Source organism: Salvelinus alpinus, chromosome 22 (assembly GCF_045679555.1).
Source record: "Salvelinus alpinus chromosome 22, SLU_Salpinus.1, whole genome shotgun sequence".
Taxonomy (NCBI): Eukaryota; Metazoa; Chordata; class Actinopteri; order Salmoniformes; family Salmonidae; genus Salvelinus; species Salvelinus alpinus.
In genome coordinates this window covers 29583928-29606297 of record NC_092107.1, presented here as the reverse complement: position 1 = coordinate 29606297, position 22370 = coordinate 29583928, and the positions used below count along the sequence as shown (strand labels likewise).

Genomic DNA, 22370 nt, shown 5'->3' with positions numbered 1-22370 from the left:
GACCCTCTACTAATAAGATCCAGTGTCATACCATGAAGATTGACCGCATAAGTTTAAAATTGAAATTTTCAATAGAGGCCTTATTTACAGAGCTCTAAAAAATACCCTAATGACACAAGATCCCATTAGTAGAGGGTCTGAGGATTCCAAAATACAATAGCAAGCAGATGTACAGGGCTGACAACTTCTATAGTTTAAATGGTACAGTATAAATGTCATGTGTAGAGCTATAATGAAAACTATTTAGAGAGTACAACAGTTCAAAACCTCAGGAGTCAATGTCAGTTGGCTTTTCATAGCCATACATTCAGAGGTCAAAACAGCAAGGCCAGGAGAGAGAGAGAGAGAGCGAGAGAGAGAGAGAGAGAGAGAGAGAGAGAGAGAGAGAGAGAGAGAGAGAAGGGGTTGAAACAGCAAGTCCCGGGACAAGGTAGCACACCTGGTGAATTAGGTCATGGGTCTTCAGCTGCAGGCAGAACAGTAGAACTGGATCAGCAGCACAACTGGGTGGATGGGGGATGGGGACAGCCAGTAGTCATCAGGCGTCGTCCTAGAGAGCATGCCTAAGATTACAGTACACCAGATAATAACCTGGCACATAGGCTATTGCAGCATAGATACTGGGGACTGAGATATGCAGGGTCGGGGGACACTGTGGCCCCATCCAAAGTTACCCCTAGACAGGGTCAATGTGAAAATCTTCACTTCAAAACTTTTAAATCCTGTTCTGTTACGAGTTGATAGTAGTTAAAAACCATTTACTGTTGTCGGTATTGTGTTGATATTGTTGTTGTTTTTTACAAGGGACTATAATGTAAAACATCATCATTATAATAAAAAAATAATCCCGTAAATCAATGTTTGTTATTTGATTTCAATAATATATTGTTTGTATTTTCAATAAATGTATGTTTAAGCAACTTTAAACTCACCCTTAACGGTGTAGGCCACAACTGGATGCATTCGGTTGTTCTGGCAATTGTAACAACTGGATGCTTTCAGTTTTTCTGGATACAGTATCTTCAACCTAGGTTCCCTTCCACTGAAAACGTGGGAACTCCGCTCAGGTCTTTATTTTACCCCTGCTGCGTTAGGTTACTTGAGGGGGGACTTTTATTTTGAACATTTGCTGTATGATTACGTGACCTAAATGGCTCTAGCTTCACAATGTTCACGGATTGTTGGAAAGTGCCAACAAATTCGACAGACAACTTTTACGATAATGTGTGGTTTGTAATGTAGGCCCACTACAATATAGTGTTTTCGAGTGGGGTTAGGCCACACGAAGAGAAACTATTTCTAATGTCGAGGTAGGCAAACTATATTGATTAGCATTCAGATTGTAACGATTGGTGCGTGACAATGTTGTTCAGCGTCTGTTTACATGATTTGAGAAGACAATATAGTAAAGTCATGCGCACTGATTTTTGCTTCAATGTTTGAGAGTGAACTCTAGAAACTAGCTTAGTTGATAAAGCCGACACAATTGGTGACAGGGTGTTTTTAAGTTCTGGTTAGTCGTAGTAGCCAACAGCAGCTTTGCCATGTCGGAGAGGACACCACTCCTGCACTATCGCCTCTCCACAAGTGTCAATGAGCAGTCGGGGGAGCATCAACCGTGTCTTCCCAGGGAGGCTGTGGAGCAGTCCCCGGCAGTTAACAGACGGAAGTCGGCGCACCACAGCCGGCCCAAAAAGCTCTCCACATTCTTTGGTGTGGTGATACCCACCTTACTGTCTATGTTCAGCGTGGTGGTCTTCCTACGAATTGGTGAGTAACGTTATAGCCTACTGTTATGTATTACAATGTCCACAAAATAGCTTTATTATAGGCCCATGTTGGTAACTTTGAGCCAGTTGTTGCCTGGAAACCCGACGTTGAATTGCATTGAATTCTACATCGGGCAGAAATTAGCGTTGGAATCTGGAGTGAGTGCATCCCGGGACACATTGGGAATGGATCGTTATGTGGTCATAGTCATGATGATAAATGTGTAAATATGTACGACAACAATTTTCTTACTGGAGGAATATGGTAGTTTCAAGTGGACTAACAATATGGAGTAAAATGTAGTTCTTGGAAGAAATTGAGTATTTACTTGCGCTATAACTTCAGTCTCGAGCCATTAATCACATTCACATGATGCAGAGCTCGAGGTCCAATATCTCTGATGGCAATAATGACATCCGTATCCATAGTGTATTCACAAATAATCTGAAGATATGTTTACAAACACAATCCCCATTCGTCAATGTCTCATCTGTTTTCTTTGTTCAGAGGTATTTTATTCTATCACAGAGTTCTCTCGGTAAGTACAGTGGTCTGTCTGTGAGTGTTCTCTCTCTTGCCTTGGTGTGTTCCACCCTCTGTTTTGCCCCCTGTCTCGTGATACCTCAGCTGCTGGGGTGTAGACACGCAAACGTTGAACAGCCACTAGTTTGAGAGACAAGAATAACATTCCATATAACATAAGCACTGCATTATACCTTATATGGAACAATATGGCACTTCTGTTTCAATGCATAGGAGTGGTGTACAGTGAATTGGATGACTTCTGTTTTGGTTAAAAGCATGACGTAACTTGTTCTGCATTTTGACCTATTGTTGAATGTTGCAAGGAAATGGTAGCATTGTAGAAGTTTGGTATTTTGCCATAGGCTATTATCAGTCTAAACTGATTTTACTGTGTGTGACATTGAAAAACATTTCTTAAACATAACTGGATGCCTTGGCATGGTGTTTTAATTAATAATTATATGATTGTGTAACTTCACATGGGGGAGGAGGGTCAAACTGCTGTCTCAACTGTATAGTGAAGGTGAAAGCCAATGATAATTCCCCACCTCATGTTCTTGTTGACAGTTACTGTAAATTCCAAGTTCCAACTTGCTGTAAGCAAGTTGTTAAACCACCAAACTCAGTTCCTGTTAGAGACTGAGATGATTTGAATTTGAAATGTTAAACCATAGTGTGGTCCTTGTGTTCTCTCCTCTCCCGTCAGGTTTCGTGGTGGGCCAGTGTGGGCTGTATCAGGCCATAGCCATGTTCTTAGTGGCCTACTTCATCATCAGTATGACCGTGCTGTCTGTGTGTGCCATCTCAACCAATGGAGCTCTGGACGCAGGAGGGGCCTACTGTATCCTCCTCAGCAATACACACACAGCTGTACATGATAGATAGACATGGCATTTCAGGCCCATTTGCTGTACACACACACTCCACCTTACAGTGCTCTTTCAGTTTCATTAATGTAGCATTGCATTCCTCAACATATAGATATTTGTGTGTGTGTCAGTGAATGGCTGGTATTGTTTTCACTTTATCTGTAAGACACATTGTGAGTGTGTGAAAGGAGGATGGGAATGAGTGTCTGTGCCTGGGCCTATTTCTTTCAGTGCCTGATCACATTCACATTTTAAAGGCCTTCACTTCATTATAGTGTCCACATACACACTCTTTCTCTCACATATTGACACTCACTCATAACCCCTGTGTATCCCAGCCTTAACCCCCTCCTCACCCAGACATGATAAGTCGTGCGTTGGGGCCAGAGTTTGGGGGCAGTCTAGGCGTCATGTTCTTCCTGGCTAATGTGTGTAGCAGTGCCCTCTATATCCTGGGTCTGGTCGAGGCCATAGTAGCAACCTTCGGGCTTCCAGAAGGTATACAGCCATGCTCTCTACCTCTTCCTGCTCGGTTTGCGGGCCAATGTTTATTCAGATGAATCTTGTCCTGGAGGCAGAGCTGAGTGATTTCCATTAGATGGGCCAGCGGCAAATTCGAAATTGGAAATTATTGTATACATTTATGAAAACAAATAATTACTTTTTGATCTTAATAAAGGTAAGGCATAAGGTTGCCAGTGTGGTTAGGTTTAAAATCTGATTGTATTACTTTTTGCTGTACCAGCTAGTGACAACCCTGCAGAGCTGCCTCCAGTACATGAGTCATCCCAATAAATACCAACCTGTGCTCTGTTTATATTGACAGACTACTTTTTTAGTATATTGTATTTGATCTAAAACTAATCTGCTTTGACAATGTCTGCTCATGCATGTCATGCCCATTTTTAAAGCTTATTGAATCAAATTGAACAATTTAAATGGAATTGGATTACAACCCTTTGACCTTTTCATGGTCTGTTTCAACTATCACCTCATTCCTTCACTCCCTCATCTTCTCATCAACCCCCTCACTTTTTAATCTACTAACCCCCCCCCACTTACCTCACCTCCTCTTCTCACCCCCATCTCTCCTTTCCCTCTCCAGATGGGGTGAGCCCAGCGGGTTCCCTCCAGGTGTTGCCAGCGGGGTATTGGTGGTCGTTGCTCTATGCCACCGGCATCCTCCTCCTCTGCTTGCTTGTGTGTCTGGTGGGGGCAGAGATCTACGCCAAAGCCTCCTTCATCATCTTCCTGGTGGTCATGCTGGTGCTGGCCACCATCTTTATCAGCTTCTTCGCCGTGCGCCCGCGCACCATCCTCCTGCCCGCCACTCCGCCCATCCACAACGGCACGGGGCCACAGCCGCCGACCATGGCCAACTTCACCGGCTTTAAACTGAACACACTCCTGGGCAACCTGGATGGTGAGAAAGGGGGTCTGTCTGCGCGATGGCGGGGGGGGGGGGGGTAAGTGTGTGTGTTGTGCACCAATATAAATGTGTGTGCTTAATGAATGTGTCATTCTAAATAGTATTGCACTTGATTTAAGCTGCAATGTGTAACTTTTTGGGTGCCCCTACCAAATTCACATAGAAGTGTGTGTTATAGATCTGTCATTTGCATTTAAAGCTAGTCTAAGAAGCAGTAGATGTGTTCTAAGTGTGCTATTTCTATGCTTCCCGTTCTTAAGTTTCATTCGTCTTTTGCTTTCGGTTTTGTACACCAGCTTCGAACAGCTGGTAATACAATATTTTTGGTTTATGGAATGTATATTTCACAGCAGTTTAGATTGTACAAGATTCTCTACACTATGCTTGCTTGTTGTCTCACATAAACTGTCATTAGAATTTTAGCAACCAGGAAATGGCGGAGAGATTTCTGCATAGTGCATCTTTAAGGAATTTAATATAGCAAAGCATTATTAATGTGAGCATAAACAATGTGAGTGACGTCTCATGTTTTATTTTATTTTACCTTTTATTTAACCAAGTAGGCCAGTTGAGAACAAGTTCTCATTTACAATTGCGACCTGGCCAAGATAAAGCAAAGCAGTGCAACAAAAACAACAACAGAGTTACACATGGGATAGAGATACTGGGGTGCAAAAGAGCAACAACAAAAAATAACAAAATGGGGATGAAGTAGTTGGGTGGGCTGTTTACAGATGGGCTGTGTACAGGTGCAGAGATTGGTAAGCTGCTCTTGACAGCTGATGCTTATAGATAGTGAGGGAGATGTAAGTCTCCAGCTTCAGTGACTTTTGCAATTTGTTCCAGTCATTGGCAGCAGAGAACTGGAAGGAAAGGAGGTGTTGGCTTTGGGGATGACCAGTGAAATATACCTGTTGGAGCGCGTGCTACGGGTGGGCGTTGCTATGGTAACCTGTGAGCTGAGATGAGGTGGGGATTTACCTAGCAAAGACTTAGATGACCTGGAGCCAGTGGGTTTGGCGACGGATATGTAGCGAAGGCCAGCCAACGAGAGCATACAGGTCGCAGTGGTGGGTAGTATATGGAGCTTTGGTGACAAAACGGATGGCACTGTGATAGACTACATCCAATTTGCTGAGTAGAGTGTTGGAGGCTATTTTGTAAATTACATCGCCGAAGTTAAGGATCGGTAGGATAGTCAGTTTTACGAGGGTATGTTTGGTAGCATGAGTGAGGGAGGCTTTGTTGCGAAGTAAGAACCTGATTCTAGATTTAATTTTGTATTGGAGATGCTTAATGTGATTCTGGAAGGAAAGTAAAGTCTAATCAGACACCTAGGTAAGTCAGAACCGTCCAGAGTAGTGATGCTGGGCGGGCGGGTGCGGGCAGCGATCGGTTGCAGAGCATGCATTTAGTTTTACTTGCGTTTAAGAGCAGTTGGAGGCCACGGAAGGAGTGTTGTATGGCATTGACACTCATTTGGAGGTTTAACACAGTGTCCAAAGAAGGGCCAGATGTATACAGAATGGTGTCGTCTGCGTATAGGTGGATCAGAGAATCACCAGCAGCAAGAGCGACATCATTGATATGAAAAGAGTCAGCCCGAGAATTGAACCGATTTTACACACTGAACTCTGAGAAGTAGTTGGTGAACCAGGCGAGGCAGTCATTTGAGAAACCAAGGCTATTGAGTCTGCTGATAAGAATGCGGTGATTGACAGAGTCGAGAGCCTTGGCCAGGTTGATGAAAACGGCTGTACAGTACTGTCTTTTATCGATGGCGGTTATGATATAGTTTAGGACCTTGAGCGTGGCAGAGGTGCACCCATGACCAGCTCGGAAACCAGATTGCATAGCGGAGAAGGTACGGTGGGATTCGAAATGGTCGGTGATCTGTTTGTTAACTTGGCTTTCGAAGACTTTAGAAAGGCAGGGCAGGATGGATATAGGTCTGTAAAAATTTGAGTCTAGAGTGTCTCCCCCTTTGAAGAGGGGGATGACCGCGGCAGCTTTCCAATATTTAGGGATCTCAGACAATACGAAAGAGGTTGAACAGGCTAGTAATGTCAGTTATGCGTACTTTATGGTGGCAGAATGTACTTGTTTATTATCTTAGACACACACACCAATTATAGGTTTAAGCCTCTTGTTTTGCTGAATGTTTATCAGGCTTGCTGGCAGTGAAAAAGGTAATTCATTATTTAGTTGTAATTAGTGGGTATTGTAAGTATCCTTTGGCTCCCCATTTCCACCATAACATACCAACCTCACTGAGCTGAGGGATTTATTTTCAGTGTGGAAATCAACCACATGATTACTCTGCTAATCGCCATAACACACACACACACACACACACACACACACACACACACACACACACACACACACACACACACACACAGCACCTTCAAAGACCCTGTTGTCAACAAAATGACACACTTTGTTTGCCACTGTAAAGCTTACCCTCCAATGAGAAGTGGGTTAAAAGTCAATGGCTTCATATGTAACACAAACTATACTTGAACAAGCAATGGCGAGATATGACATTTCTGTACTTTTTGAATTCCAAGAGGCATGCATGTTCATCAATTCCATTTTTTTGGTTAAATATCTGGATTTGGGGTGGATTCGGACATGGAGCTGATTGAATTGATTTCTAAATCCGCCCCCCCCCCCCCCCTTTCCCTAGCTGACTATGCTGTGGACTACACAACAGGAACCATGATGTCCTTTGCTACGGTGTTTGCTGTCATGTTTAACGGGTGCACAGGCATCATGGCTGGATCCAACATGTCAGGTAAGAAATGGATGTTTGATCAATGGGTGGAGAGATTGAATTTCTATTTAGCTACTCAATTTTCAAAGGGGTCATTCAGGAGTTATCCAAGGGATCAGAGACGTGTGTGTCTGACCTGGTGTTGTGCTGTGTCCCAGGTGACCTGAAGAACCCTAGCTACTCCATACCTCGAGGAACCATCACAGCTGTCATCTTCACCTTCATAATCTACAACCTCCTCAGTTTGATGGTGGCCTGCTCCTGTGACCGGTCAGTCGCACACACACACAAGTTTGGGCATAATCTATGTATATGAACACACCTGTAACACATACAGTGCATTCGGAAAGTATTCAGACCCCTTGACTTCTTCCACATTTTGTTACAATACAGCCTTATTCTTAAATGGATTAAATAGTTTTTTCCCCTCATTAATCTACACAATATACCCCATAATGGCAAAGCAATAAATGTTTTTTTGTGTGTGCAAATGTATTAAAAATATTAAAAAAAGATCACATTTACATAAGTATTCAGACCCATTACCCAGTACTTTGTTGAAGCGCCTTTGGACGCAATTACAGCCTCGAGTCCTCTTCGGTATGATGCTACAAGCTTGCCACTCCTGTGTTTGGGGAGTTACTCCCTCTGTCAGGTTGAATAGGGAGCGTCGCTGCACAGCTATTTTCAGGTCTCCAGAGATTTTAGATTGGGTTCAATTCTGGGCCACTGAAGGACATTCGGAGACTTGTCCCGAAGCCACTGTGTGTGTGTAGGGTCGTTGTCCTGTTGGAAGGTGAACCTTCGCCCCAGTCTGAGGTCCTGAGCGCTCTGGTTTTCATCAAGGATCTCTCTGTACTTTTCTCTGTTCATCTTTCCCTCTATCTTGTCTCCCAGCCCCTGCTGCTGATAAACATCCCACAGCATGATGCTGCCACCACCGTGCTTCACCGTAGCGATGGTGCCAGGTTTCCTCCAGTCATGATGCTTGGCATTCAGGCCAAAGAGTTCCGTCTTGGTTTCATCAGACCAGAGAATCTTGTTTGTCATGGTCTGAGAATCCTTTAGGTGCCTTTTGGCAAACTCCAAGCGGGCTGTCATGTGCCTTTAGCTGAGTGGCTTCCGTCTGGCTACTCTACCATAAAGGCCTGATTGGTGGAGTGCTGCAGAGATGGTTGTCCTTCTGGAAGGTTCTCCCATCTCCACAGAGGAACTCAGGAGCTCTTTCAGAGTGACCATCGGCTTCTTGGTCACCTCCTTGACCAAGGCACTTCACCCCCAATTGCTCAGTTTGTCCGAACGGCCAGCTCTAGGAAGATTCTTTGTGGTTCCAAACTTCTTTCATTTAGGAATGACGGAGGCCACCATGGTCTTGGGGACCTTCAATGCTTCAGAAATGTTTTGGTACCCTTCCCCAGATCGGTGCCTCGACACAATCCTGTCTCTGAGTTATACAGACAATTCCTTTGACCTCATGGCTTGGTTTTTGCTCTGACATGCACAGTCAACTGTGGGACCTTTTTATATAGAAAGGTGTGCCTTCCCAAATCATGTCTAGGACTGTTGCTGTGACAGTATTTCCACCACACAGGCGGTCACGTGTCATGAAGGCAGTCAAATTCCACGTGACTGTTTAGTCACGTTAATTAGGCTTCTCCAAGCTGTAATGCCGCTGATGGTCATTAGCAAGTTTGGTAGGCTACTAACTGCCTGGTACTCAGCACTCTATCCGTCTAATCACTCTGACATAAATGCAAATGTATTTGAAAATCTAAATCACACTCTTCATGAGAGCCCATGAGCTCATGTTGTGCAACATTTCAATAGGCTATGCAATTGTGTGAGAAAACAGTGATGGCCTCTACTAAAAATAGGAGGATCAGCTTTCTATAGGCTTGGCCTACTATATTTATTTCTAAGCTTTCTTAAAATGAAGCATGTTACTTATCTTTACAGCCTACCTGGCTGGCATGAAAAGAAACCACGGGCATAAGTGTCCTCAGTTCGCTATTTTAAGTGCATACTGTGGCTTGCGAAGGTATTCACCCCCTTTGGCATTTTTACTATTTTGTTGCCTAACAATCTGGAATTAAAATCGATTTTTTGGGGCTTTGTATCATTTGATTTACACAACATGCCTACCACTTTGAAAATAAATGTTTGTTATTTGTGAAACAAACAAGAAATTAAGACACAAACTGAACTTGAGCGTGCATAACTATTCCCCCCCCCCCCCCCCCCTCCCCCCAAAGTCAATACTTTGTAGAGACACCTTTTGCAGCAATTACAGCTGCAAGTCTCTTGGGGTATGTCTCTATAAGCTTGGCACATCTAGCCACTGAGATTTTTGCCCTTTTTTCAAGGCAAAACTGCTCCAGCTCCTTCAAGTTGGCTTGGTTCCGCTGGTGTACAGCAATCTTTAAGTCATACCACAGATTCTCAATTGGATGTATGTATTGGCTTTGACTAGACTATTCCAAGACATTTAAATGTTTCCCCTTAAACCACTCGAGTGTTGCTTTAGCAGTATGCTTAGGGTCATTGTCCTGCTGGAAGGTGAACCTCCAACACAGTCTCAAATCTCTGGAAGACTGAAACAGGTTTCCCTCAAGAATTTCCCTGTATTTAGCGCCATCCATCATTCCTTCAATTCTGACCAGTTTCCCAGTACCTGCCGATGGGGAAAAACATCCCCACAGCATGATGCTGCCACCAACATGGGGATGGTATTCTTGTGGTTGTGAGAGGTGTTGGGTTTGCGCCAAACATAGCGTTTTCCTTGATGGCCAAAAAGCTCAATTTGTCTCATCTGGCCAGAGTACCTTCTTCCACATGTTTGGGGAGTCTCCCACATGCCTTTTGCCGAATACCAAACGTGTTTGCTTATTTTTTTCTTTAAGCAATGGCTTTTTTCTGGCCAATATTCTGTAAAGCCCAGCTCTGTGGAGTGTACAGCTTAAAATGGTCCTATGAACAGATACTCCAATCTCTGCTGTGGAGCTTTGCAGCTCCTTCAGGGTTATCTTTGGTCTTTTTGTTGCCTCTCTGATTAATGTCCTCCTTGCCTGGTCTGTGAGTTTTGGTGGGCGGCCCTCTCTTGGCAGGTTTGTTGTGCCATATTCATTCCATTTTTTGATAATGGATTTAATGTGCTCTGTGGGATGTGAAAAGTTTTGGATATTTTTTTTTAACCCAACCCTGATCTGTACTTCTCCACAACTTTGTCCCTGACCTGTTTGGAGAGCACCTTGGTCTTCGTGGTGCCGCTTGCTTGGTGGTGTTGCAGACTCTGGGGCCTTTCAGAACGTATGTGTGTGTGTGTATACATACATACATACATACATACATACATACATACATACATACATACATACATACATACATACATACATGCATGCATACAGTGGGGAGAACAAGTATTGGATACACTGCCGATTTTTGCAGGTTTTCCTACTTACAAAGCATGTAGAGGTCTGTAATTTTTATCATAGGTACACTTCAACTGCGAGAAGTGTACCAAAAATCCAGAAAATCACATTGTATGATTTTTAAGTAATTTAATTTGCATTTTATTGCATGTCATAAGTATTTGATCACCTACCAACCAGTAAGAATTCCGGCTCTCACAGACCTGTTAGTTTTTCTTTAAGAAGCCCTCCTGTTCTCCACTCATTAACTGTATTAACTGCACCTGTTTGAACTCGTACCTGTATAAAAGACACCTGTCCACACACTCAATCAAACAGACTCCAACCTCTCCACAATGGCCAAGACCAGAGAGCTGTGTAAGGACATCAGGGATAAAATTGTAGACCTGCACAAGGCTGGGATGGGCTACAGGACAATAGGCAAGCAGCTTGGTGAGAAGGCAACAACTGTTGGCCTGGTCAATGACCTGAAGAGAGCTGGGACCACAGTCTCTGGGACCACAGTCTCAAAGAAAACCATTAGTAACACACTACGCCGTCATGGATTAAAATCCTGCAGCGCACGCAAGGTCCCCCTGCTCAAGCCAGCGCATGTCCAGGCCCGTCTGAAGTTTGCCAATGACCATCTGGATGATCCAGAGGAGGAATGGGAGAAGGTCATGTGGTCTGATGAGACAAAAATAGAGCTTTTTGGTCTAAACTCCACTCGCCGTATTTGGAGGAAGAAGAAGGATGAGTACAACCCCCAAGAACACCATCCCAACCGTGAAGCACGGAGGTGGAAACATCATTCTTTGGGTATGCTTTTCTGCAAAGGGGACAGGACGACTGCACCGTATTGAGGGGAGGATGGATGGGGCCATGTATCGCGAGATCTTGGCCAACAACCTCCTTCCCTCAGTAAGAGCATTGAAGATGGGTCGTGGCTGGGTCTTCCAGCATGACAACGACCCGAAACACACAGCCAGGGCAACTAAGGAGTAAGAAGCATCTCAAGGTCCTGGAGTGGCCTAGCCAGTCTCCAGACCCTGAACCCAATAGAAAATCTTTGGAGGGAGCTGAAAGTCCGTATTGCCCAGCGACAGCCCCGAAACCTGAAGGAAACGTATGATCTCTAATTGCAAACAAAGGTTTCTGTACTAAATATTAGGTTCTGCTTTTCTGATGTATCAATTACTTATGTCATGCAATATAATGGAAATTAATTACTTAAAAATCATACAATGTGATTTTCTGGATTTTTTCTTCAACTGTGAGAGAGATTCCGTCTCTCACAGTTGAAGTGTACCTATGATAAAAATTACAGACCTCTACATGCTTTGTAAGTAGGAAAACCTGCAAAATCGGCAGTGTATCCAATACTTGTTCTCCCCACTGTGTGTGTGTGTATATATATATATATATATATATATATATATATATATATATATATATATATATATACACTGCTCAAAAAAATAAAGGGAACACTTAAACAACACAATGTAACTCCAAGTCAATCACACTTCTGTGAAATCAAACTGTCCACTTAGGAAGCAACACTGATTGACAATAAATTTCACATGCTGTTGTGCAAATGGAATAGACAAAAGGTGGAAATTATAGGCAATTAGCAAGACACCCCCAATAAAGGAGTGGTTCTGCAGGTGGTGACCACAGACCACTTCTCAGTTCCTATGCTTCCTGGCTGATGTTTTGGTCACTTTTGAATGCTGGCGGTGCTTTCACTCTAGTGGTAGCATGAGACGGAGTCTACAACCCACACAAGTGGCTCAGGTAGTGCAGCTCATCCAGGATGGCACATCAATGCGAGCTGTGGCAAGAAGGTTTGCTGTGTCTGTCAGCGTAGTGTCCAGAGCATGGAGGCGCTACCAGGAGACAGGCCAGTACATCAGGAGACGTGGAGGAGGCCGTAGGAGGGCAACAACCCAGCAGCAGGACCGCTACCTCCGCCTTTGTGCAAGGAGGAGCACTGCCAGAGCTCTGCAAAATGACCTCCAGCAGGCCACAAATGTGCATGTATTAAAAATCAAAACCTGTAGCCCAACATTTGTCGAACAACTTTAGTTACATTAGTAACTCAAAATTAAGCATAAGGAATACCTTTTTTTTTTGTTAACCGCTCAACACAAAATAGCCGCATGTGCGCACTCCCTCCAGTCTATTTTATTCAGCTGTGTTCAATTGTATTCTTCATACTATAAAATAATGCCTCGGAATTCTAAGCAAATCTTGTCAGCTAAATGAACTTGTCGCCCAAAGACATTTTGCATTGCCAGATCAGGACCTAAGGACAATTCAGAGTATGCTATTCTGTTCTTCTGAAATAGACTACATTTTCTTCATATCATGCTTCGTTAGACCTGTCTAAAATAAATACTGGATATATTGTGAAGGTGTAGATGTTCCAAAGGTCTACATCAAAGTAAAGATACCTTAATAGAAAAGATCTCAAGTAAAAGTCACCCACTAAAATACTACTTGAGTAAAAGTATTTGGTTTTAAATATACTTAAGTATCAAAAGTAATTGTAATTGCTAAAATATACTTAAGTATCAAAAGTTAAAGGTAAAGTATACATCTTTTCAAATTCTTTATATGAAGCAAACCAGGTGGCACCATTTTTTATTTTTTATTTACAGATAGCCAGGGGCACACGCCAACACTCAGACATTAACAAATGAAACGTGTTTAGTGAGTCGATCAGAGGCAGTAGGGATGACAAGGGATGTTCTCTTGATAAGTGTGTGAATTAGACTATTTTTCTGTCCTGCTAACCATTTAAAATGTAATGAATACCTTTGGGTGTCAGGGAAAGTGTATGGAGTAAAAATAACATTTTCTTTAGGAATGTAGTGAATTAAAAGTAGTCAACAATACCCCAAAAAACAAATTAAGTAGTGTTTTACTAAAGTACTTTACACCACTGACAGGTGGACTCCAAGTTGTAGAAACATCTCAAGGATGATTAATGGAAACAGGATGCACCTGAGCTCAATTTCGAGTCTCATAGCAAAGGGTGTGAATACTTATGTAAATAAGGTATTTCTGTTGATATTTTTATGAATTTGCTAATATTACTAAAAACCTGTTTTCACTTTGTCATTATGGGGTATTGTCTAGATTATTGAGGAAATGTTTTTATTTAATCCATTTTAGAATAAGGCTGTAACGTAACAATGTGGAAAAAGACAAGGGGTCTGAATACTTTCCGAGTGCACTGTATGTTCACATACAGGTGCGCACACCCCGATCCAATTCAAACTCGTCTCAAATTTCCACTCAATGAAAGACTCACATTTACAATTTAATCTCTCTCCTACTCTCACACACGTTCTCTCACTCACACTCCCGTCTCTAGCTCAGTGCCAGTGTGCAGTATTGACGTGGCACTAAAGCAAGTGTTGCTAAACTGACATAAAAGGCCCATAAAGGAGCATTGGAAATCAATACAGCCATAAATTATACTCCTCCCTGTCCTCCCCTCTGCCTGTTTCACCGTTTCCCCTCCTGAAATTGATGTGGTTGTAGTTGTGCGTGGTTGTAGTCATTCATGTTTTCATTTGAAACAGTGGTTAGTGGTAGTTGTAGGCTAATCTTAGTGTGTTTGAGTGTGAAATTGACCTTTCACCTTTTCAAATTGGCACCACGTGCTAATCACATGACCTCACGAGAGGGCTGCTTCAATGGAGGCAATGAGACCCTGTTCACATGAAGTGTGTGGGGGTTGGTTCTTCTATCTAAAGACCTAAAGTCCCCACAAGGATAGTAAAACAAGAATAATGTTCCCTCGTGGGGACATTTCCCACATCCCCATGAGAACAATGGCTATTTTAAGCTTAGGTTTTAGGGTTAAGGTTACAATTAGGGTAAGAGGCTAGGGAAAATTGGATTTTGAATGGAAATCAATTTTAGGTCCACACGAGGATAGAATAACAAAACGTTTGTGTGTGTCCGGGGGTATTCATAGTTGAGTTGTGGAAGTAGTCATGTGACATTTTACACCACAAATAGAAACGAGAAGAAGTGGTATGAGGAAGTAAGAGTAGATCAGACGTTAGCAGCTAGAAATATACTAACTAATTGACCATGTTTACATGCCCACCAATATCTCGTTATTCGTTAAACTCAAATATTTAGTTTTTTGAGTTAAACATCATATCCCTTTTACAATATCCCCAAAAAAGCTATTATCCCGGTTATGAGAAACCCGGATAAGATGCCTGGGATATGCTGATCTTAGAAGGGATACTGTGGCATGTAAATAGTTTATCCCGTTTACTGTTGTTTTTCGCTGTCTGTGCAGGCTCAGTTTCACGTCTCATGGGTGTTGTGATTATTATTTTTTTCACGTCTGATTATCAAAAAAATCACTTAAAGTAGGCTATACCTGCGCAGTTCCATCCACCATAATAATTCCATAAGAATGTATTTTGCTGATACACCGTAGTCTACTGGGTGGTATAGCTTACTTTCACCCCTAATTTAGATACGTTTCTGCTTATATCATTTCCAGCACTTGGTAGGCCGTTTGTCAACTATAGTTAGATACATGCAGCTTCTCTTCTGTCATAACTGGTTGCCCAGAAGACCAAAATAAGTATTGCTCACCAGAATGTCTTTCATCAATAGAATGAATGCAGTATAATCCAGTTAACACGGTAAAGTTGTCTGTTTCATTTAGGGACCGGGGAGAAAATGCAATAACTCTGGAACAGTGGAAAGATTGTTCCCGTGCAAAATGTCCAAATGTCATCAGTTTGACTGGTTTTATGGAAATGAAAAACTGAGAAAACAAACTGTTTCTGATAAGACTTCATTTCGTCTTGGGTGCATATTTTATCTGGTTGAAATACTGTCTACTTTGCATAAGTGCAAAAGATAAGTTACACGTACATTCACATCAAGAGATGCTGAAAGACAGATCCTATTTCTCAACTCCTGTTCTCAAGACACAATTAACATTTGTTTTATAATTTTTGGCCTACTACAAGAAATGCATAATTATACTGGAGTTAATATTATATTACTCTACATGTGAGAGGTTATAGACCTACAGATAGTGTCTACATTTCACTTACTATTCTATTTAACCCATATGAACTTAAATGAGGAATATTCATGGGTTCAGGGATATCAAAAGTGCATATAATCAGCTAATCCCGAATAAGAAAGGATATATATATATATATAAGACATGTGCTACTATCTGGAATACTGTGCGCATGTAAACGTGTTCAGTGATGGATAATGTAGTAGTTGAGGAGACCCACCGGATCATGATATCCTAGGTGGTTGATTTCTACACAATCTAGACCATGAGGGAAGTGGCATTCAGGACTCGTAGAGGCACGTACGTTTTTACACTTTGAGGAAATTCAGAGTCCGTTTCGATCCATACTTCAGGATATGAACAAAAGGATAATAAGAATGCATTTATTTCTCCAGTAGGTTCAGGCAGGTTGTTATCTAGCTGTGTCCTTATCTGCTGTGGTTTAGTGTTGCTTTATGTTGGACAGGGCCTGGCATGTAGTGGAGTGTGACTTTATTGGTCTTAGATAGTTAGACTGAATGGAGGAAATGTACAGCGTTTATGAATGATACTACCTCCAAGGTCCTTTTTATAGTACTTGATGGTGTCTCAAAACCATATCTAGACCTTTTACTGAACTGTTTTCACATGTGTAGTAACACTACTGACTGCTCCTCCAGTTGTACATAGAGTACAGTAACGTGTTGAAGAGGATAATGGGAACTTGACCAGGGGTAAAGCCACCATTTCATCATGCCTGTTACTGGAAACATAAACTTTTAATTTCTGGACAGGGCATTCCACATTGATTATAACCTCATTCACCAGAAGGGCTGTATAACATCCTTGACTAGAGGTAAACTTCATAAATGCCGATTTACATTATGAAACAGTTACACCCTTGTCACAAGGAAGGTCACAGGTTATGTCTATCAACAATATGCCATGTGTTTTGTTGTTGAAAGTAACATGTCAGTTGTAGGACCCAAAAAAGGGCCCAAAGCTTTTCCTATTCAAGTCACTTTTCAAGAAAAACCCATGTCGCTAGTGTATCTGTCACCAAACTAAAAACTTTCACTTTTATCATATTTATGATATTAACTTTTCTAGTGAAGCTGTCACCACTGTCCCGGTTCATGTCATTAAGAGACAGACTAAATAGATTACTGAGATTAAATAGGAAGAATGTGTATTAAAGCCATCAGTCAACGTCACATCGAGACATTGCTAAATGCCAAACACCCGCATCGTCACCACGAAGACTCCAAGCATTGCCATAGCAACAACACATCGTTGACGGGAAATCAGTTGAAGGCCGATCACAGTCTGGGTCAGTGATTCTCACTGAGGAGGAACTACTAGAAGCTTTTTGAGTTAGATGTTATTCCCCTTTTGTTAGTCAGAAATGGAGTAACATGATAGCAGTATCCCGAAATTTCCAACAGGTGGCGGTCACACATCTCACAAGATGAGGAGCTTCCTTTGTGTTTCAGACTCTAACATGATGTTGATAGGTTTCTTAGGCTGCATTTACCCATGCAGCCCAATTATGATCTTTTTCCCGCTAATTGATATTTTTACCAATCACATCAATCTTTTCGCATCAGTTTTTTTTCATATCTGATTGGTCTAAAGACCAGTTAGTTGGAAAAAGATCAGAATTGGGCTGCCTTACTGATACAGAAACGGTATAACCTTTGAATAAAGCCAAAATGAATTGCTCTCCTCTTCAGCTAGTTATTCTGCATTCTTGGTAAAGGCATTGTGTTCACTTAACGTGAATGTCAGGGAGATTAAGAATGGGTATTCAGATCTACAGTAGTGTTTCCTTTTGGGAGAATGACACCTGATGCATACCTGAATAGGTTACAGGTGTGTGTTTGTTACAGGTGCACATTTACAGTGTGTGTATGTGTTCTAGATGGGTCTGAGAAGGTGTATAGGAGCCCAATGTAAAATATGATGATGGAGGAGGAAGGTCGAGTGTCCAGAGATGAGAAGTCTGTTAACCCTGTGTGACAGGGTAGCCAGTGGTGACAGATGGCCCACTGCCAACTCTCCAACCCCTCTCACAGCCAAGTCCTGCCCAATCTCCCAAAATATACACTCGGCTTAGCGTGTGTGTATCTTGGTTAGGGACCCGAATGATCTGTGTGTATCTTACTGTCATTCTCTTTCTCTGGGTATGCAGTCTGTTTGTGGAAGCTGTGCTGTCCCACAAGGCTCTGCTATCTCCAACATGCAGCCTGGTGTGTGTGAGGAAGCTGTGCAGTCCCACAGGGCTCTGCTATCTCCAACATGCAGCCTGGTGTGTGTGTGTGGAAGCTGTGTAGTCCCACAGGGCTCTGCTATCTCCAACATGCAGCCTGGTGTGTGTGTGTGGAAGCTGTGTAGTCCCACAGGGCTCTGCTATCTCCAACATGCAGCCTGGTATGTGTGTGGAAGCTGTGTAGTCCCACAGGGCTCTGCTATCTCCAACATGCAGCCTGGTATGTGTGTGGAAGCTGTGTAGTCCCACAGGGCTCTGCTATCTCCAACATGCAGCCTGGTGTGTGTGTGTGGAAGCTGTGTAGTCCCGCAAGGCTCTGATATCTCCAACATGCAGCCTGGTGTGTGTGTGGAAGCTGTGTAGTCCCGCAAGGCTCTGATATCTCTTTGCTTTTTCTTCTGCTTTTTAGCCCCCCATATGGCTTTTATTAGTGTGTGAGAGAATGTTGTACTGTCTCTCTCATGCACCCCCCCCCCCCCACACACACACTCGCTGGCTCGTAGTACTAGTCTCTTGTCCAGACATTGAGGCAACAAGTCCAACATTCTCAGTCTGTCTGCTCTCGCTCTGTCTCATACCTCTGTTCCCTTGCAATCACCCCACTGCAGAGTGCCTGTCCTTAGCTCTCTCTGTTCTTCCTCACATTATTTGCTTGCTGTCTCTCCACCACAGAGATCTCTGTATCTCTCGTTCCCTCTCTCCGTCTGTCTCTCTTTCCATGGCAGTAGCGTGGTGAAAGCGGTCTTGTCCACTGGTGGACTGTACAACGCTCCAAATCTCCAAGTACTTCACCCTCCTACCCTTACTAGAACTGGTCCTACCCTTACCACAACTGGTCCTACCCTTACCACAACTGGTCCTACCCTTACTAGAACTGGTCCTACCCTTACTAGAACTGGTCCTACCCTTACCACAACTGGTAGAGAGATGGAGAAGGTTCTTATGTTGCCCATGTCCTCTGTAATCCTGTGGACCCCAGGAAGAGTAGCTGCTGCATGAGCAACAGCTAATGGAGAGCCTCATAAATAAACCACATAAACATAGTATCAGGAATGAGAATGTAGACAAACAATAGAGAATAGGAGAGGGGTGAAGTAGAGACAGAATGAGAGTGTGGTAGTGAGTGAATGAGAGAGGGTAGCAGAGAGGGAGAGGAGCTCTGCAGGCCTTGTTAGCTATTGATCCCATTTTATACTCCTCAGCCACAGCCTAGCCCCCAGGGAGCACTTAACCATCACACATTCTCTCTCTCTCTCTCTGTCTGTATGGCCCTATCTGCCTCCCTCCCCTCTGTAGTTGGTTCTGAGGCGTATTTTTTAAAAAATATGAAAGAAATGGCAAAAGAACATGAATGTATGAATAAACAAATAAGAGTATGATTGAGGGGATCAACAAACGAGGGAAAGAACAGATGAGGTGTGGAATGAGAATGAGCGTCCAATCTCTCCAGGCTCTTTCACTCATTTAACTGCATTCCCCTCTTAAAAAACCTATTTTCTTCTGTCAGGTGCTTTACTTCGTTCTGTTCTTTATTTCCATGGCAGAGCTCATTCCAGCTTCATGATCCGATCAATAATCAGCATTATGGGATGGAGGGGACACCAGAACGGACACACTCAAAAACAACCGTATACACACATGCTTCTACAAATGCATAGCCTACACAGACATGTTAATAAAAATGACCATATGAAAGTACCCAACTGTGCATGAACACACACAAACGCACATATTCTCTCCTGCTCTCTCTGCATGGCTGTCATCTCTTTATGATGGCTTTGTTTTGGAGTGCAGGTTTGAAAATGTCAAGCCCGTTCAGATTTATACTGCACCTGCCACATGTCACAGGAATTAATAACCAGGCCATAGCACTGACCAGCTCCATTTTTACACACACACACACACACACACACACACAAAAGTCACTTTCAATGGTCCAACCAACACATGAGCATACACTCAAATTAGTGTTATTTTTTCGCTATTCTGTGTGTGTGTGTTGCTTGTGGAAAGGACCATTGAAAGTGAATCACTATTAAGCATATGTCAGAGAGCCTGATTAAAGCAATGGCTCATAAACATTTTACTGCGGCACCCGACTCATAACACAGACGAACAATCGCACACACACATCAAGTAACACACACAAACCAATCATTGGCATTTCCTAATTTTCGGGGGAGATATTAATTTTTCGTGTGTGGCTCTATCTGGGTTTCAGTGTGAAAAAATGGTGTTCAGATGTGTGGCTGGACGTAACAATATTTATTAGGGCCATGATAAGTATTACAACCAGACGACCTGAAAGAACGTGACGGGAGTCTTTATTACAGTGGAGAGCGAGGGAGAATGGACACAGTAGTGGGGAGCGAGGGAGAATGGACACAGTAGTGGGGAGCGAGGGAGAATGGACACAGTAGTGGGGAGCGAGGGAGAATGGACACAGTAGTGGGGAGCGAGGGGGAGCGAGAGAATAGACACTTGGGTGGGGAGCGAGGGAGAATGGACACAGTAGTGGGGAGCGAGGGAGAATGGACACAGTAGTGGGGAGCGAGGGAGAATGGACACAGTAGTGGGGAGCGAGGGAGAATGGACACAGTAGTGGGGAGCGAGGGAGAATGGACACAGTAGTGGGGAGCGAGGGGGAGCGAGAGAATAGACACTTGGGTGGGGAGCGAGGGAGAATGGACACAGTAGTGGGGAGCAAGGGAGAATGGACACAGTAGTGGGGAGCGAGGGAGAATGGACACAGTAGTGGGGAGCGAGGGAGAATGGACACAGTAGTGGGCACCGAGGGGGAGCGAGAGAATAGACACTTGGGTGGGGAGCGAGGGAGAATGGACACAGTAGTGGGGAGCGAGGGAGAATGGACACAGTAGTGGGGAGCGAGGGAGAATGGACACAGTAGTGGGCACCGAGGGGGAGCGAGAGAATAGACACTTGGGTGGGGAGCGAGGGAGAATGGACACAGTAGTGGGGAGCGAGGGAGAATGGACACAGTAGTGGGGAGCGAGGGAGAATGGACACAGTAGTGGGGAGCGAGGGAGAATGGACACAGTAGTGGGGAGCGAGGGAGAATGGACACAGTAGTGGGGAGCGAGGGAGAATGGACACAGTAGTGGGGAGCGAGGGAGAATGGACACAGTAGTGGGGAGCGAGGGAGAATGGACACAGTAGTGGGGAGCGAGGGAGAATGGACACAGTAGTGGGGAGCGAGGGAGAATGGACACAGTAGTGGGGAGCGAGGGAGAATGGACACAGTAGTGGGGAGCGAGGGAGAATGGACACAGTAGTGGGGAGCGAGGGAGAATGGACACAGTAGTGGGGAGCGAGGGAGAATGGACACAGTAGTGGGCACCGAGGGGGAGCGAGAGAATAGACACAGTAGTGGGCACCGAGGGGGAGCGAGAGAATAGACACTTGGGTGGGGAGCGAGGGAGAATGGACACAGTAGTGGGGAGCGAGGGAGAATGGACACAGTGGTGGGCACCGAGGGGGAGCGAGAGAATAGACACTTGGGTGGGGAGCGAGGGAGAATGGACACAGTAGTGGGCACCGAGGGGGAGCGAGAGAATAGACACTTGGGTGGGGAGCGAGGGAGAATGGACACAGTAGTGGGCACCGAGGGAGAATGGACACAGTGGTGGGCACCGAGGGGGAGCGAGAGAATAGACACTTGGGTGGGGAGCGAGGGAGAATGGACACAGTAGTGGGGAGCGAGGGAGAATGGACACAGTAGTGGGGAGCGAGGGAGAATGGACACAGTAGTGGGCACCGAGGGGGAGCGAGAGAATAGACACTTGGGTGGGGAGCGAGGGAGAATGGACACAGTGGTGGGCACCGAGGGGGAGCGAGAGAATAGACACTTGGGTGGGGAGCGAGGGAGAATGGACACAGTAGTGGGCACCGAGGGGGAGCGAGAGAATAGACACTTGGGTGGGGAGCGAGGGAGAATGGACACAGTAGTGGGCACCGAGGGGGAGCGAGAGAATAGACACTTGGGTGGGGAGCGAGGGAGAATGGACACAGTAGTGGGGAGCGAGGGAGAATGGACACAGTAGTGGGGAGCGAGGGAGAATGGACACAGTAGTGGGCACCGAGGGGGAGCGAGAGAATAGACACTTGGGTGGGGAGCGAGGGAGAATGGACACAGTAGTGGGCACCGAGGGGGCGCGAGAGAATAGACACTTGGGTGGGGAGCGAGGGAGAATGGACACAGTAGTGGGCACCGAGGGGGAGCGAGAGAATGGACACTTGGGTGGGGAGCGAGGG

At 44.3% G+C, this 22370-nt stretch overlaps 1 protein-coding gene across 1 annotated transcript in view; it reads left to right on the top strand.

The window, feature by feature from the left end:
- The first annotated feature begins 1153 nt into the window (after nt 1-1153).
- The window catches only part of LOC139549391 (solute carrier family 12 member 9-like), a 51195-nt gene continuing 29978 nt past the window's right edge, over nt 1154-22370 (top strand). The window contains exons 1-6 of the mRNA XM_071359858.1: nt 1154-1770; nt 3002-3136; nt 3525-3662; nt 4270-4587; nt 7283-7390; nt 7528-7639. Coding sequence (XP_071215959.1) covers nt 1545-1770; nt 3002-3136; nt 3525-3662; nt 4270-4587; nt 7283-7390; nt 7528-7639 — 1037 coding nt within the window. The 5' untranslated portion in view covers nt 1154-1544. The remainder of the gene's footprint in view (nt 1771-3001; nt 3137-3524; nt 3663-4269; nt 4588-7282; nt 7391-7527; nt 7640-22370) is intronic.